Below are 17,868 nucleotides of genomic sequence, written 5' to 3'. Positions count from 1 at the left end.
CAGGAGCAAAGCAGGGAAGAGAGGACGGAGGGGATGTGGAGTCCGAGCTGGAGAAAGGGAAAAACCCTGCTCAGTTACACAAACAGCTTGACTAGGGGCAGGTAGAACCAGAATGGGTAAAGTATCTAAGAAAACAGGAAAATGGAGTTGCAAAGGAGAGGGGAGGAGGCGATGTCACATCCAGCCAGGAAGCTGGGCAGCAGTTGGCTTGCAAAGCAGCAGACCAAGGTCCAACATCTCCTACAGCAAGGTCCAGGGAGGACCTCTCCATGCTTACGTGCACCCCCAACACGAAACACAGGCACAGCAAAGGCTGGTTTGTTTCTTAAAGCATCATTATGTATTACCAAAGGCAGAAAACCAAAATAGATAAAAAATTCCACAATGCCTCGGCAGCTCCGCTGCCTCCTGTGTGATGCACATAGTGAGGAAGACTCTGGAAAAGCCGCTGCAGCTGCTTCCTCCCCGCAGAGCCCAGCGGTGCTGGGGTCTGAACAGAGACACGGAGCTTTCGCCACGCTGGAAAACAGCTTCACTCCGAAATTGGCACCAACCGGGCTTTCGCTGCCCGGATCAGCTTGAAGAAACATCTGACTGGGTTAGTCCTGAGCAGCCAACGCTACACAGAAGGTTTTTTTTTTAATAATTCATTGCATGCCTGTCCTTCCTGCTGCCTTTCCTGCCCTGTGGCATCACCGGAACGTTGCCCACAACGGGACAACAGCTGGAGGACGCAGCCGGATGTGCAGATCTCAATCAACAGGTCAAGCCACGTCCTGGACACAAACCCATGTCCAGCCAGCCTGCTTGGTGGCATCACCAATTTCTGAGACCATGGTATTGAGGATTTTAGTTCCCAATATAAACAAACCCTGCCTGCGATGGGGATTTTCTGGTGGCAGGAGTAGGCAGATCTGGTTTGAGATTTGGCTTGAGGTTAAATTTAGGAGGAAGCCTCCAGCCAGATCTGGATTATCTGCAGCTGAGTGGAAGGGGAAAGGAAGAGATTGGGCAGAAAGGGTCACTTGAGGGTTATTCTCCCCAGAAGGAAGGCCATTTGAAAGTAAACCTCACTATTTTTCTGGTTTAGGCACTTGCTTGTCCTGAGAAGACTCCTTGCAGCCCCTGGAGCCAGATCTCCATGCTGGGACCGACCACCAGCTCGTACAGGACACGCTTCAAGACATCATCACAAATATATCAAAAGCAGCATTCTCCAGCTGCCTAGCACGATTGTTACATAAATAAGTTTAATAAATAGCTAAATCTGGAGTCTCAAGGGTTTTTTTTTTAAGACACGATCTTCAAAACCACAAGTAGAAGATGCACCGGCAGGAAGGTGATGTTCTAGCGATGAAGGATATCTGCCCGGCGGCAGCGGCACCATGGGGACAGCCTTCACGGCCAGCATTAACATCCCACCGCCGCCTGCCGTACCCGGTCGACGAGGTGGTCACCCCGACACTGACCCAGGGTGACGGTGCAGCGATTTGGAGGGTCACTCCAGCAGCCCGGATAGCTCTGTCCCCTCTCCCGGCTCCCCGAGTCCTCGCTGGGGACATTTAGAGTCGGCCTTGGGGGTGGAGGTGAGGCACGGTGGCCTCAGCTTGCTCCTCACGACAGTCCCCTGTGTGCTACAAGGGTGGGTGTCCCAAAAGTAAAGCCACTCCCCAAGGGCATCCTCCAGCCCCACGGGCTCTGAGCCCTCCTTGGGGGGACCGGCCACCCCGCAGTCACTCGTGCCACCAAGGGAAGAGCTGCTCCGCAGATGCTTGTGGGCACAAGCACCCAGGATTGGGCTGATGCTCGCCATCCCAAGGGATAAATCCCCTCCTCCTCCTCCTCCTTCTCCTCCCAGGCAGCCTGGGGGAGGCTGGGCTTTGTCGAACCTTTGCCCCAGGGCCACGCACGTAGCTGTGGTTGTCCCCACACTGAGAGAGGTGACGCCTCCCGTGCTCGCGCTGAAATACACAGAGGAGCCCTCGGCCGGATCCGGGGAGAAGCTGCTGGGAAAGGACACGGCTGGGTGCAAACCAGGCTCCTGCCCTGCTCCGTCCTCCTGTCGTGTCCTCACAGCGCCGACGCTGGATTTGCTGCCTCCTCCGTTTCCCATCGCCAGCAATTTCTCATCAGTCAGAGCAGATTCAACACTCCCAGGACGGTTTTCCCTCGCTGAGGGGGAAAGGTTTGCCCCAGGCTCAATGCCGGCGGGTTTCTCCATCACCCATCTTCCAGGGTAAACCTCTCCCACGCCACCATCTCCAAAAGCTGCATTGATCTTGGACATATCTCCTGTCTTCAAGGCCAGCTTGACCAGCAGCCAGTGGTGATGGTTCATCCAGCCGTCCTCCAAACGCTCTCCAAATTGGAGGAGCGACGAGCTGTTCCCATTTTTGGGATCTGCCGTGGTCCCTTCCCCTGCTAAGGATCCGCTGTGTCCCGAAATTCCCCAACTCTGCCCTAGGTGGGAGCTGTCTCCAGCAACCTCGTCATCACCGGCGGCCGCAGCACTGCAGGTTGTCTCCAGGAAGCCCTGCCAGATCTCGGTGGACTTGGGATGGAGCAGGCTGTAATAAACCACCAGAGCTGCGGCACCTGAAAAAGAGCAGAGAGGTGTCAAGGGATGAGTGCCAGCAGCGTTTCGGTGAGGTGCGGAGGACAGACCAGACCTCACTGCCACCTCCAGGTCAAGAGGCCCTTTGCAGAGGTGCTGCTGGGCATCAGGTGTCAGAGCAACATGTCTTTCAAGCATTTTTAGGGATGCAAAAATGGATGGATTGATTTGCAGACTGATAGGTGCATAGTGAGGGAGCCGCTGAGCACCAGGAGACGGCACAGGGCACGGAGGAGGCGTGTGATGCTGGAATCCTTTCCATCTCGCAGCATCCCTGTCCTGTAGCCATTAAACACAGCGCACTTTTAAGACACCACCTCTCCTGTGAGGCCAGGCTGAGAGAGTTGGGGCTATTCAGCAGGAGGCTGAACACAGAGCCTTCAGAGGAGGCTCCAGGGAGATCTTAGAGCGGCCTTCCAGTACCTAAAGGGGGCTACAGGAAAGATGGGGAGAGACTCTTCAGCAGGGCCTGCTGTGATAGGACGAGGGGTAATGGCTTTAAACTAAAAGCTGGTAGGTTTAGATCAGACATAAGGAAGAAATTTTTTACACTGAGGGTTGTAGAACTCTGGAACAGGTTGCCCAGAGAGGCAGTGGATGCCCCATCCCTGGAAACATTCCAGGCCAGGTTGGCCGGGGCTGTGAGCAACCTGATCTGGTTGGAGATGTCCCTGCTCCTTGCAGGGGGGTTGGACTGGATGGGCTTTAATGGTCCCTTCCCACCCAAACCATTCTGTGATTCTATCCTAAACTCATTCAAGGCCAGAGGAATTGCTCCTTTGCCAGCCCAAACGTGCTCTCTCTTGAACATGGCTGATCTGCGTGCAGCCGGTTGGGGGACCTCACCCAGCAAACAGGAACTCCCATCCCAACCCAGTGCCAGTTTTGGACACAGAGGTGCCAGAGGGTTGTTTGGAAGCATCATACAACCTCTCAGTTCCTTCAGCTGCGTTGTGGGGTTCCTTGCAGTGATCTCCTGTGTTCCATCCATAACTGATGATGCTCATTTACTCTCAAAACATGCAATCCAGGCTCTAAAACCCAGATCTTACCTATCACAGACCCTGACATGACGGCCCCGGTCAGGCACAGGCTGTTCCTCAGCTCTGCCTGCAGGAACCGGGTGGCCAGCAGCAGCAGGAGGGTGTTTTCCATCAGCATGATCTGCAGAGCAGAGGGAAGAGTCGTCACTTTTATCCTTCTGATGGCTTTAGACGCGCTTCTGATGACAGAAAACACCCCCTTTCTAGATTTTGCTGATTTATCTTGCACCTAACTTACGATTTAAAACATAAGGGTTGCTGAATTCAACTTTCTGTAAGGTCTTGACCCTTTTTTTTTCTGCCTGACCATGAAAAATCACTCTGGCAGGGCAGCTCTTGTCTTATCAAGATATCGTATGACTGCTGATGAGAAAATAAAGCCAGAACAGACGGTGCATCCACCTTGGTGACCACGCGGCTTTATCAGGACATGGGAAATGCTGGATTGTTATCAAGTGGTGATGCGAGACATGAGAACGGAGAGTCTCAAGCTATTGCTGCTCTCCAGCAGCGACAGCCATGTGAAATGTCAAATATCCCAGGTACTTACTGCATAAAACACGGCTACCCTGTGCTTGGAGGGACCGGGTCGGACGTTAACGTAGCAGAAGACGTACACGGCTCCCACCAGGCAATTGAACAGCCTCCAGCGGCAGGGCTGGGCCACGATGTCTGTCTGCTGGGCCACCAGCCAGAAGGACATGAGCAGCCAGTGGACACCTACAAGGGGAAGGGATGGAAAGGGCAAAGCCATCCCGGAGCTCCCAGGAGCATCCCTGCGGCTGAGAGCAGGATGGGACATAGAGAAGATGTCCACAGGTCTTACCTGCCACAGCAAAAACCCAGAAGGAATACAGCCTGGCAAAGAACACCAGGGCCACGACCCTGGTCCCCAGCATCCCCATCCTCCAGAGCAGCAGGCAGAGGACGGCCGCGGCTGGTGGGCAGAGGTGTCCGGGTCTCAGCAGGCAGGCGAAGCGGTTGTAGGAGACCAAAGCCCAAGCGAGGGAGAGCAAGGACAGCCCCGCGCTGACTCCTGCACGGGCACAGGGACAGTCAAATGCTCTAAGGGATGCCAGACTGCACTGTAGGACCATACAGAACCATAGAATGATTTGGGTTGGAAGGGACCTTTAAAGGTCACCTAGTCCAATTCCCCTGTGAGGAGCAGGGACATATTTCAGTGCTAACGAGGTGTTGGTAGCACGGCACCCTGACACAAGCCAGTCACCTCGTTGTCCTGCTAACTGGAGTATTGTTTTACACTGAGGGTAGTAGAGCACTGTCCCAGGTTGCCCAGAGAGGCGCTGGATGCCCCATCCCTGGAAACATTGCAGGCCAGGTTGGCCGGGGCTCTGAGCAACCTGATCTGCTTGGAGATGTCTCTGTTTCTTGCAGGGGGGTTGGACTAGATGACCCTAACTATTCTATAATTCTGTGATTCTATTTCAACCAATTCCTGCTGAATCTGGTCTCCTCTACACGCTCAGCATCTCCCTGCTTAAATCCTCCGACCACAGACAGAGCTCTGCAGCGGCAGGCCAGGTCCATCTCTGGTCACTGCGAATCCGACCGGAGACTGACACCAGCTTGAGTGTGACCTTGCGCATGCTGTGATGCCGCACCCCAACTTCTCCCTTTGCACACCTGTGTCCTGGTTCTGGCCAGGACAGAGTTAATATTTACCTGAGCTGGGTGGAGAACTGAAGCTGGTAGCCCCTATGGCTGGGATAGTTAACTAATTAGCTAACAGCTGGGGTTAATTTACCCAAATTAGCCAAAGGGCTATTCCATCCCATCTGACATCATGCTCAGTATATAAGTGAGGAGGGTGCTGAAGGGAGGCCTTCTGCTATTTGGAAGAGACTGGATGTGGAGATCTGTTGGGAGCTATTGTACTGTGTTTGTGTTCCATCACTGTTTTGTTTTCTTCTGTCATTACTGTTAAATTTACTTTTTGTTCAGTCTCAACCCACGTGTTTGGTTTTTTTTTTCCTTCTGGTTTTCTTTTGTTTGCCAAATCTCCTCCTATTCTCTCAGAGAGTAGGGGGAGTGAGAGAGAGACTGCGTTCACCCGTCAGGGGTGAACTACGACAACCTGGAAGTTCACCTTTTCTACAAAGCAGCCCCCAAAACCATAGAATCATAGAATCTTTAAGGTTGGAAGAGACCTCCAAGATCATCAAGTCCAACCATCAACCTACCACCATGCCTACTAAACTATGTCCTGAAGTGCCACGTCTACATGTTCTTTGAACACCTCCAGGGATGGTGACTCCACAACTTCCTTGGACAGCCTGTTCCAGTGCCTGACCGCTCTGACAGTAAAAAACCCTAAACGCCCAGCATTGCGCTGCCATTAGGGCCGGACCATCACTAAGAACACGTGTTGGGTTCAAACCCAACCAAAGCACAGTCTGCCACGGAGGTCCCCTCTACGGAGTCTGACCGTACCGGCCAGGAGAAGCCACAGATTCCTCCAGGTTCAACCACAGCAGATCTTTAAGCCATATTTGTCCCTGCCGCTTTGCCTTGGGGCTTCCCAAGCCTTCCAGAGCCTGTCCTGTGCCCTGCCACAGATAAGTCCCCCCCCATCCAAACACATGACCCCTCCACTGCTCGACGCACCCTCCCGGGGAACTCCCCGCTTACCGGGGACAATGCCCGCTGGCTCGACGGCCACCACGACGTAGGTCTGCAGCAGGAGGTGAGGCAGGGTCTGCAGCAGGGCTTCCAGGAGCCGCAGCACACACACGTCCCCGCGCTGCGTCAGCAGTTCCCCGGCACCGGCGCTGCTGTCCATCTTCACCGCCAACCGCAAAACATCCCAGTACCTGCAAAAGCCACCGCGATGGGATGTCCACCCTGGTTTTGGGACCGCACTCAGGATGGAGCACGGGGAGCATCTCTCACCGCTTCCAGAGGCCCAGCTGCAGGAGATGGAGGGTCAGGAGCCAGCAGCCGGCTGGGCGCCCATCCGCCCTGAACCAGAGGATGCTCAGGAGCTGAGCCGCGTAGCCGGGCACCGTGCAGGCGACGGTCAACCCCAACCAGCCCGGTTGCCTGTGGGCAAGGTAGTGGATGATGACACAGAGCCCTGGAGAACGGCAAGAAAGGCACCGCTGAGGGATGCCACAGCCACCTGCACCCAGAAATTGAAACGTGCTGCCCCATAACCCATCCAAATTCAGATCCCGAGCTGCGTTCACAGCCCTTGGCTTCGTCTTATCTCCGGCGGCCGGCTCTCAGTGGCTTGTCAGCTACGGCACAGCCATCGCCGCCAAGGGGCCCGGCTCGGAGAAGGGCGCTGATAAAAAGCGCTTGGGGAAGGGCTCGTGCCCCAAAGAAATAAATAAATAAAAATTTAAAATGTCAATTTTTCGAAATTAAAAAAAAAAAAAAAAAGAAAATGGCTGGGATGTGCGCGGGTACGAAGAGCCCCGCGCCCGGGGCCGCCGCCGCCCGTGAGTCCCCCGCGCAGAACCCGCGCGCCCCCGCCTTCCCCTCCGCCCGCGCGCAGCCCCGCGCATCCTGCGCGCCCGACTCACGCGCCCCGCGCTCCGCCGCCAGCAGCGCCAGGCAAAGCGCCGGGAAGGCTCCGCGCATCCTGCGCGCCCCGAGGAGGAGGAGGAGGAGGAGGAGGAGGAGGTGGAGGAAGAAGGAGCCTCTCAGGCCGGTCCTTCCCCCCGGGTGCCTCCCCCCTCCCCGCCGCCTCCCCCCGCTTTCCCGCCGAGCCCTGCTACGTCACGCTGCTTGCGTCACGCCAGCTGCGCGGGGTTTCGGGGCAGCGTAGACGGGGTCGCAGCAGCCCGAGCTCCGTCGGGTTGTTGTACGTTTGCAGAAGCCAGCCCCGATGTTCCTCAGTTTACTGTGCACTTGCACAAGTCCGTCCTGATGTTCCCCAGTTTCTTGCACACTTTGCACAAGTTTGTCCCAGTTTGTTTTTTTTTTCAGGTTGTTCTGCACGGGCACAAGTCCGTCCCGATGTTTTCCAGTTTCTTGCGCACTTCCACAAGCCCATTCCAAAGTTCCTCAGGTTGTTCTACACTCGCTCAAGTCCATCCCAGTGTTCCCCAGTTTCCTGTGCATTTGCACAAGCCCACCTCGATGTTCCTCAGGTTGTGCACGTGCACGAGTCCATCTTGATGTTTTCCAGTTTCTTGTGCACTTCCACAAGCCCATTCCAAAGTTCCTCAGGTTGTTCTACACTCGCTCAAGTCCATCCCAGTGTTCCCCAGTTTCCTGTGCGTTTGCACAAGCCCACCTCCATGTTCCTCAGGTTGTGCACGTGCACGAGTCCATCTTGATGTTTTCCAGTTTCTTGTGCACTTCCACAAGCCCATCTTGATGTTTTCCAGTTTCTTACGCACTTCCACAAGCCCATTCCAAAGTTCCTCAGGTTGTTCTACACTTGCTCAAGTCCATCCCAGTGTTCCCCAGTTTCTTGTGCGCTTGCACAAGCCATTCCCATATTCCCCAGTTTCTTGTGCGCAAGCTGGCCCTGACGTCCTCGTGCGACGCCCAAGCAACGCGCACCCAGCGCAGGGACGAGCACTAGGTGGCAGCCGGGACACGATGTGCAGGGTCCCACATGTTAATTCAGTTCCCCCCACCCCCTTCCCCCAAGAAATTAAACCTTTGTGAAATGCGATCCCCACCGCTGGTGGTTGCAGATGCCCTCGTGAACACAGACACCTCCCGTCTGCTTTTTTTTTTTTTTTTTCCCCCCTAATTTCCAGCCCTGAAGACTCCGTCCCCTGAGGAGCAAGTGCTTTCTGGAAAATCAATCCTCAGGAACGGCCAGGACCGGCTGTTCCAAATATCATCTGAAGTTTTGTCACTGCTTTTGCAAATTCGTGCGGGAAGCTCCCGAAGGTTTGTGCACCAGGCTGGGCTGTTGGGATGTGCGTGTGTTTGGGGGGCTTTCACGCGTTTACTGCTGGTTTTTGAAATTTCAGCGAGTTTCTTTGCAGCCCTGGGAACAAAGCCTGGACTCTGGTGCTTGACAGGAGCAAAATTCCTCATCCATTCAGCTCAATTCCAGAGCGTGGGCTTTTTGAAATATAAAAGCTTGGTTTCCAGGGTTCTCTATAGGTCCCCAGTGAAGCTTGGTTTTGGTTGTCTCCAAGCCTTGTCCTCCACAGTTTATACCGCAACAAATACCACGGTCTCAAAGTGCCCGATGACAAAATCGGTCCCTCCTCTTGCCCGGAGGCTTTGTTCCAAGGCAGGAATAAATTCCCATGGCACACGAGACGTGCCATTGCCACCCTGAAACATTGCCAGCCAGAGATGGAGAAAGCCGGAAAGCCTTCCAGAAGATATTCCCAGAGCTAGCCACTCTCTCCAGTTTTGCTGCCAACTCCCAGTTGCTCTGGCTGCCTTCCAGCCACCGGTTTGGCTGCGCTTTTCTCCGCTGGATTTCAGCACCCAGGAGCATCTCTTGATAAAAAACCCCTCTGGTCTCCAACGAAGCTTCATCCAGAGGATGGGGAAGTCTCCTTTCTGTATTTTATTTAGCAAGCTTAGCAAATGAAGGTCCTCATCTCCTCCACGCAAAACAGTTTCTCCAACCCTCAAGTTATTTTTTTCGGGACTCTCTGCTGCACCTTCTCATATCTTAACCTCCTCTTGAAGTGGGAGCACAATTAATTGCAGAGATTTGTTAGCTGTGCTGCTGGAGCTGCTCACAGAGACGTAAAACATCGTGGTGGGGCTGACTCTGGATTCAGTCTTTATGTGGCTTTGAGCAAGCTTTTTTGGGTCTAAACTGTGAACCAATATTCCTTTCTGTGCAGAATCTGGATTTCTTGAGGCCAGTGAGATAGAGTGCACCCTCAGCAAGTTCGCCGATGACACCAAGCTGTGTGGTGCCGTCGACACGCTGGGAGGGAGGGATGCCATCCAGAGGGACCTTGACAGGCTGGAGAGGTGGGCCCATGCAAACCTCATGAAGTTCAACCAGGCCAAGTGCAAGGTCCTGCACACGGGCTGGGGCAATTTCAAGGACAAATACAGGCTGGGTGGAGAATGGATGGAGAGCAGCCCTGAGGAGAAGGACTTGGGAGTGCTGGTGGATGAGAAGCTCAACATGAACTGGCAATGCGCCCTTGCGGCCCAGAAAGCCAACGGCATCCTGGGCTGCATCAAGAGGAGCGTGGGCAGCAGAGCGAGGGAGGTGATTCTGCCCCTCTGCTCTGCCCTGGTGAGACCCCACCTGGAGTACTGTGTCCAGTTCTGGAGCCCCCAACATGAGAAGGACGTGGAGCTGTTGGAGAAGGCCCAGAGGAGGCCATGCAGATGCTGAGAGGGCTGGAGCAGCTCTGCTGTGAGGCCAGGCTGAGAGAGCTGGGGCTGTTCAGCCTGGAGAAGAGGAGGCTCCGGGGAGAGCTGAGAGCGGCCTCCCAGTGCCCAAAGGGGGCTGCAGGAAAGGTGGGGAGAGGCTCTTCAGCAGGGCCTGGTGTGACAGGACAAGGGGTCATGGTTTTAAAATAGAAGGAGGTAGATTCAGATTAGACATCAGGAATTTTTTTTTTTATGCTGAGGATGGTGGCACACTGGCCCAGGTTGCCCAGAGAGGCGGTGGATGCCCCATCCCTGGAAACATTCCAGGCCAGGTTGGCTGGGGCTGTGAGCAACCTGATCTGGTTGGAGATGTCCCCCTCCTTGCAGGTGGGTTGCGCTGGATGGGCTTTAAAGGTCCCTTCCAACCCTAACCATTCTATGATTCTATGATTCTATGTGATACACCAAGGGTTGGAAATTGAAGTCTTCAGTGATGTTCTGCTGCCATCTTGCAGACTCTATGAAATACCTCGGCCTTCTAGTACAGAAGTGGGCTGTGCTTTTTTTCTCTCCTGTCATACTTATTTGCTGTGTCCAAAGAGACTGTGGTTTGCCAACTGTTGCAGCTGTGTAAATATCTAATAATATCTAATAATATCTAATATCTAATGAGTGATAACCTAAAATGCTTTAAACAATTCATTGGTGAGGAGTGTTCTAATCCCTCTGGTTTCTGAGGTCTGTGACTTAGGTCCTGTGGATCCTATATCCTGCCACATCTCATGGGCAGGCATTTACAAAACCTGGGAAAGGTCTTCTAGGTCATCTTATACCCAGGCACAAGACAGGAGGACGTTTGGTTGATGAGCTCAGATTTGTTCAGCCCAGGAAAACGGCTTGAAAATCTCCTCAAACATCTGCACTGCCTTCTGTGAAGGAGCTTCTCCAGGCACAGCTTGTCCTGCAAAGGCACTGCAGCTGATGTTATTCCAAACACATTGCCACCACCACAGGAAAAAAAAAAAAAATTAATAATAATCAAGCTCTCCAAGCCCATAGGTGCTATTAGAACCTTAATCGCTCCTTCCATCTGTGAATTTGAAAGTCTTTTGTACTCGTGAACCCAGGCTCGCACCACCCCTAGGAGGTAGCCAAGCCAACAGGAGGTACCTGCTGTTGTGATTAAGTCACGCCCTTCCACCTGGGATTAATTTTAACCCTTTCAGTTCAGGAATAAGAAATAACAATAGCAAAAAGCAGATATTTGGAGGTATACCAAAAAGTTGCAGCAACTCTTGCAGGGCTGGCTTTCAGGAGTGATAAGGGACACTCCTCACTGGCTGTATAATCACGGCAATTAGGAAATCAAGTGCTTTACAGGCTATGCAAGAGTTGCTACTCACATTGTAGGGATGAAGAAACTGGGGTGCAGAGTGAGGAAGTGTCAGCCTCCTGGTCACCCACAGCCAGTAAGAGGAGAAGGATCTTGGGAGCTGTGCTTGGGACATCCTAAATCGTTTATCCCCTTTGAAAAAAAAAAATGCAGGCATCATTAACAAAATAGAATGCAAAATAATTCTTAATTGTGACCAACAATTGGTGGCAACTGATCCTTTGGTGTAGAGCATGATTGCTGGCCATCACATCCCAGATGTGTTTTGCTACACATCCTAGCTGCAAATATTTCTCAACCTTAGAGAAGGGTTTATGCGATGGTCCCTGCCTGATGGACCCAGATAGCATCTCTTGCAGATCTTTCCCCTCCTCGAGATGATGCAGCAGAGTGGTTGGGAGAAGTGATTGTGGATGATGTTAGGAGAAGCAGAGATCACATTTTTGTTGCAGTAAAAGGATGATTCTTAAAACAACTAGTTCTGGCACCCATAAGAAGAGTTATCTTTTAGGATTTGGTCATGAGTGGTCATCTAAAGATGTTTGTGAGAGAGCTGCTTTGTAGAAGCAACCACAGTACAATTAGGCTTAACCATGTTGTGGGACCAAACACATTCAATGTGTGAATATTTAATCTCAAAAAAAGCAAAAATGATGAAAGAAAAGCAGCAAAAGGAGCAGTCCAGAGGAGCAAGAAGCCTGCAGGCAGCCTGAAAGATGTTTAAAAGGCTGTGCTAGAAACCTCAGAAAAATATTTGCTTTGACTGGGAAAGAAAACAAAGAGGTCTAAGAAAAGTCCCTGCAAGGCATGAAGGGCAAGTCAAGGGAGGCTCTCGCAGGGAGGAGCTCAGTGGGGAACAAACGACTCACAGAGGAGTACGGAGACTCCCATAAAACGTGGCAGGTCAGACTCAAGAAGGAAAGAGGGCTAAAAAGTAAAGTGAAGATCCCTTTGCGACAGACACCTGAATAGAGAGTAGGAATTTTTGTAAATGCATGGAAAGCAGGAAGCCATTAGGGTAGTCCTTCATGAGAAAGGAGTAGGAGGTGTTGTGGCCGTAGCTCAGTACACTCTTCAGTTTTTGGCAAGGCAGTAAAGGCTATGTCAAAATAAAATTGCGGAACATGGACAGAGAATTTCTGGACCTTGCTGGCACAGGAGGCTGTGGACGTAGAAAACACCAGCAGGCCCAAAAAGTGTTAGACAAATTCATGGACAGCAAGTCATTAAAAGAGTGCTGAAAGGATGGGCAAGGATGTCCCCTGCAACATCCCTAATCTTGCTGAGGGAAAATGGGGGGACTTGCCCCCAGAATGCGCCCAAGTTCATGTGCGCTTCCTGAAGAGCAGGGAAGGTATGGAAAGAGAAAGCAAAATGAAGCAAAGACAAGGCAGGGAAAGGGATTGCAAAAAAAAAAGGAGGAAAAACAGCTTCCAAAGACAGGCAAGGGGGATGCTCGGTGCCTAGAGCCAGGCCAGTGGCAGTATGCTGCTAACTGTGGTGTTTAATCACGAGCAGTGATCTGTAAACCATCTTCCTGCTCAGTTATGAGCTGTGAACCAAAATGTTCAGCCCCTGGAAGACCCCGTGGCCCAGTTTGCTTGATGGCAACGCCCGTGCAAAGGTGACAGTGGGGACTGCAGCTACCGAGAGCTTTCTCATGGAGAAACCTCTGGGAAACACCCCGCTGGGACTGCCCACGCGGCCACCAGCCTCCACAAGTTGGGTGCCCATCGATGCAAGCCTCCATGGGCTTTGGCTCTTGTTGGGAGACCGAAATCCTCTCCACACTCAATTCATTAACTGTTTAATTAATTCAGTCGCTCTCTGGAGCATCTCTCATCAGTTGGCTTTGCTTTGCAGGATTGTTACCCCAGTAAGTCCCTGTTTTTGCCAATTGTGACACCTGAGTATTGACAGATTCATCACTCACAAGACCTAAGCTGCTACTTCTGTACCTCTCGGAGGTACAGAAACTGCAACGAGCCCAGGGCAGGAAGCAAAGAAAGTATTACTGACAGCTCATTAATCTTCTTTCTGGATTTCCAGAGAAGCAATAACTTCCCATTTAATGCAGGTCTTTTGAACCTAATTCCAGCTGATGATTATTTTTCTCTCTCTGGTGACATATTTTTCACGTTTCTAAAGAATTGATATGAAACCTCTGAAAACAGATGGAGGCAGTGCTTCCCCACTAGAGAGTTGTGGTGTTTAAGGAGAAAGCCCTGCTGGGATTTATCTGGTAGATGAAATAACTGGCCAGTTCACTGGTAACACTCAGATGCACACAACTACACTCATCAAAACCCGAAGCGCATTGCTGCAGAAGGCATAATTAATACCTAGAGCTAGAAATCATTGCATATCCCTCAAAGGACTGGATGATATTGTATTAAAATCTACTTTTCCATTCTTTTCTTTTCAAGTTACAAGAGCAAAGGCAAGCTTAGGCCCAACACCTTTCCATAATTTAACCATAGAGCTGCCCCTGACCCTCTCCTTGAAATTTCCAGTCTTAAAAGCTGACAGAGACCAGGGACTATTCCCAGCAGACAATTTAGGTGAAGCCAATCCATGCTGGAGGCTGAGTTTAATAGTATGGACATGGCCAGACCCTGCTTTTTGGCCTGGAGATAAACTTGGTGCAGGTAGCTCCATAGCAGAGATGTGACGATCAAGTAGCAGCTCCTTCTGTGCCCAAAGAGCAGTGAAATTGAATAACAACTGGCGCTGCTCGTGCTAACCATGAAGCCTACCTGAACCAAGCAACTTCAAGATACCTTCAGGTTTATGTTTTTTTTCCATGCCACTGAGACAAAAAGTTGTGAATTGGGGGATTTTTTTCCCGGAGGGATCCCATCACACAGTGTTGTCTTCCGAATGAGGTGTACTGAACTCCCATCCAGGAGCACGGCAGCTTGTATAGCTGCTTTTATTGTGCTGGGGAGTAGCTGCCACCAAGCCTCAGCCAGCAAACACACAATATATGGCACAGAAACCTTGAGGGAGCTGCTGTGGACGAACATGTTGCACAAATGGAGGTGGCCCGAGGCGGTTTGCATGCAGCTGAGCACATTTCCCGAAGCAGTGCTGTAATATTTTGAAAGCAATACTTCGGTTCCTCATAGGAGGACGGTAATGGAGAGGATTCATTGGACCTCCCCAGTGCTCCCCAAAGCTGCGGGGATTGTCTGATTGGCCACCAGAAGGCTGTGAAGATCAAGCATCCTTCACCACCCTCCAGAAACAGCATAAAGCCAAGCTCTGCTCCTTCGTCTTAATGCATCTGGGTGGCTGACACTGACCCAAGGACTGTTCCAATCTAGAGCCTCCTCTTACCTGGTAATGAACAAAATCTTCTCATTATTCAGCCTCTCTTAAAAAGTTCTGTCCTCCTTAAATGGGCTGGAGACTTTATATTTTTCATGTATTTCACTGTTATAGCCCTAGCTGTGCAGTGACTATGGTCTACAAAGAGCCAGTTCTAAAGATTTCAAATATCGATAACAGAGAAGAGTTTTTGTTGGCTGCAGGAAGAGAGCTGAGAGGAAAGACAAAAACTCAGAAATTAATCCTGGAAGTCATGTATTTATTAAGGTGAAAGAAAAGCAACAGCCTCTAAGCAAGAATAGGGAGAAGCTAGATTTTAATTTAACTGTGAAGGAACTATTTCTGCTTTTTTTTTGTTAGTTAGAAAAGCTTGAGAATACACATTGGGTATTTTTATATAAATATAGCCAAAACGGTCTTATTTTTCCTTCTGAATTAACAGCTTTAACTTCCACAAAGCAAACTGAATTTATTGTAATAGATTGCAAAGTGTCAAGTAATCTAGGTTAAATAACTGGTTAATTAATACAGTAATTAAAAGGAGATTTAAAATTGTATTTTTCTGCATGGAAGTTTCTTCCTGTGTCACAATCCTATGAATGCTCCAGAGAACTCTTAGGACAATAGACATTGTTATAAAGAAAGTGTGTAAGACTTCTACTAGGTAACTCTTGGTCTTGAAGAACATTTCCGTGTGTCATTTCTCAGCCCACTACAATTGTGGAAGGACAATACCCTTATGAATGTCTTGATCTCCTTTCTCTGTAGTGACGGGAGTTCCCAGGCCATCCAGCTCCTGCCATGAAAATCCTTCCCTTTCTCTTTGGCCTCCTCTTGGTGGTATTTCATGGAGCTGCAGGTAAGGTGTAAATAAAAATAAGGGGCTATGTAGAAGCAGATACTGGTGTCTTATGAAGGTCTCCTGTCCCCTTCAGGAAGCGGACAAGATGCCTTCTGCAAAGAAACTTTGCTCATATAATCAAAATTTGTTGGCAGATTACAGATGATATGTGAAATTAAGAGGCAAACACTCCAACCATCAATTCAGTGCCTTTGCTACTCCTCTGAAAAATCAGTCTGGATTGAAAGAATTAGGGGCAACCCCAAAATGGCCATTGGGCACCAGCATTTTCCTCATTAAAGTCATAGAATCATAGAATCATAGAATGGTTTGGGTTGGAAGGGACCTTCAAAGGTCACCTAGTCCAACCCCCCTGCAAGGAGCAGGGACATCCCCAACCAGATCAGGTTGCTCAGAGTCTCATCCAGCCTGGCCTTGAATGATTCCAGGGATGGGGCTTCCACCAAGTCTGCCGACTCTTGTACTTAAATCACTTTTTCTCTGCTCACCCTACAACAAACCACTCATAATCAATGATTCTTTAGCCACGCAGAGAAAAAGGAATCTGGTCCCACGCTCTCCAAATATTCTTTACTTCGGGACCTTGTACTTGGGATGGGGAGGCAGAAGATCATGAGTTAAGAATCAAATGCTGCTGGGAGCTTCTGCTTAGTGGAGAAACCTGTGCAACCACAAGTGGTGGTGCAAGGCTGTGCCCGTTGGGAGGATGCAAAGGAGTCTGGAACCCAAACCTCACTTTATTGTTCAGCAAAAGTGGCCGTGTTTAAACATTATCCCTGAAAATGGCACAATTACAGTGCAGGGCACGGTGTGCACAAACAACTGCCGGTGGAGGTTGGGGGTTGATCTCTGTGATAATAGGATGGAGAGTGCCTTACAGGGCGTAAAGATGGGAAAAGACTGTGATGAAATGCTGAACACCAGGAACATGGGAGACGTGCCATCTATGCCTGCCAGATCTTACTCTTACCTGGGCCTCCACTTATGGCAGTTGTCATAGCAGGACACTGGGCAAAGTGTTCCTTTGGTCTGTTTTATGTCCTTATTTAACACATAGATAAACACAGTGGACATTTGGGCTGTTTTCAGTAGGACCTATACTAAAGCAATAAATTCATCTGGAAGAAACTGTTTCTGAGAGCTGAGACTGCTCACAGTCATCTCTGCAATGTCCCACAGACAGATAGTGTGGGACCAGAAGTGTTTTATTCAACCTTCCCAGCACTCCTATATTTCTGCCTGGGATTTTCTGGGTACGTGCTGTGAGTCTAACTCTCCAGGGACTCACCAGATCTGCTGTACATGTGTAATATTCATGGTCTATTTGCTGAAACCAGCTCTCCACTTTCAGGATGTGCTGGACCTAGTGCGGTTGCACGGGCGAGCTGTGAAACTGGAATTAATTGGTTGATGTGCAGTCAACGAGGTGCATCCAGAATGCATCAGCCTGCCAGGCTACATCTCTATCGATCAACCAAACAGGGCTAGGAAATATGCTGTCTAATTGGCAGTCTGCTCCCTGGGGTAATTTTGACCCCCGAAAACTGTCACTTTCATGGATAAAAGCCAGACACTGTTTGTTGCCAGACACTCATTGTTGAGTTTACCCATGTATGGTGGCCATCTATATGGACTGCTGGACATCAGGACCTGTTTTGAGATCTGGGTGGAATTTATAGGGAAGGAAACAGACCAAATCCATGGAAATCAGGATGCACTGACATCCTCATCTTCCTGCCTCTAGAAGTGGCAGCCTCCCAGCTGAGCTGCTGCATCTCTCCTTAACTGTGACTAACAAGACTTTAAGAGCTGGTTAGTGTCCACATTACTGTTTTCTATCCAATCTCTAGAGTCCGTCCCTGAAATTCGAGTTCTTAAGGGAGTCCTGGGCTTGGGGACACAGTTCTTACCTCTGAAGAAGGGATTAGAGCATTGGCTTGGTTGTTCTGCCCATAGATGACCTTCCACCTTCTCTGAGAGTTGAATTAAAACTGTCATGACTTTGGGCACCGCTGTGGCATGGTGTTAGCAACCAAGAATTTAGAAAAATGCAAAATCATGCCAGAAATAACTGTGTCTTGCTTTTTATATTTCTTTTTTTTTTTTTCTTTTTTTTTTTTTCTTTTTTTTTTTAATGTCACAGGCTTTGCAGGACTTCCAAGACCTTTTATGAGATGTGGATATCGTGGGACTTTCTGCATCCCTGGGAAATGCCCTCGTGGCAACGCTTATCTAGGGGTGTGCCGTTCGGGGCATTCTTGCTGTAAATGGTAAGTTTAGGATTTGACTGGGGCAAAGATGACTTTCCAAATTTTCAGTTAAGTTCTCTGTGGTGGGATTT

The 17,868-nt window shown here is 50.4% G+C and overlaps 1 protein-coding gene across 1 annotated transcript; it reads right to left on the bottom strand.

Moving 5' to 3' along the window:
* Positions 1 to 411: 411 nt before the first annotated feature.
* On the bottom strand, positions 412 to 7,263 carry XKR5 (XK related 5). The gene is made up of 7 exons (XM_086743458.1): positions 7,206 to 7,263; positions 6,571 to 6,754; positions 6,310 to 6,491; positions 4,484 to 4,693; positions 4,208 to 4,377; positions 3,667 to 3,778; positions 412 to 2,595 (listed from the first exon to the last, which is right to left on the bottom strand). The coding sequence occupies exons 1-7, from the start codon at positions 7,261 to 7,263 to the stop codon at positions 1,499 to 1,501; spliced, it is 2,013 nt and encodes a 670-aa protein (XP_086599584.1). The 3' UTR covers positions 412 to 1,498.
* Between the last annotated feature and the right edge of the window lie 10,605 nt (positions 7,264 to 17,868).

The sequence above is a fragment of the Chlamydotis macqueenii genome, chromosome 3 (assembly GCF_036417535.1).
Source record: "Chlamydotis macqueenii isolate bChlMac1 chromosome 3, bChlMac1.mat, whole genome shotgun sequence".
Lineage (NCBI taxonomy): Eukaryota > Metazoa > Chordata > Aves > Otidiformes > Otididae > Chlamydotis > Chlamydotis macqueenii.
Note: the sequence above shows the minus strand (reverse complement) of the source record. Positions and strands in the feature narration are given on the sequence as shown.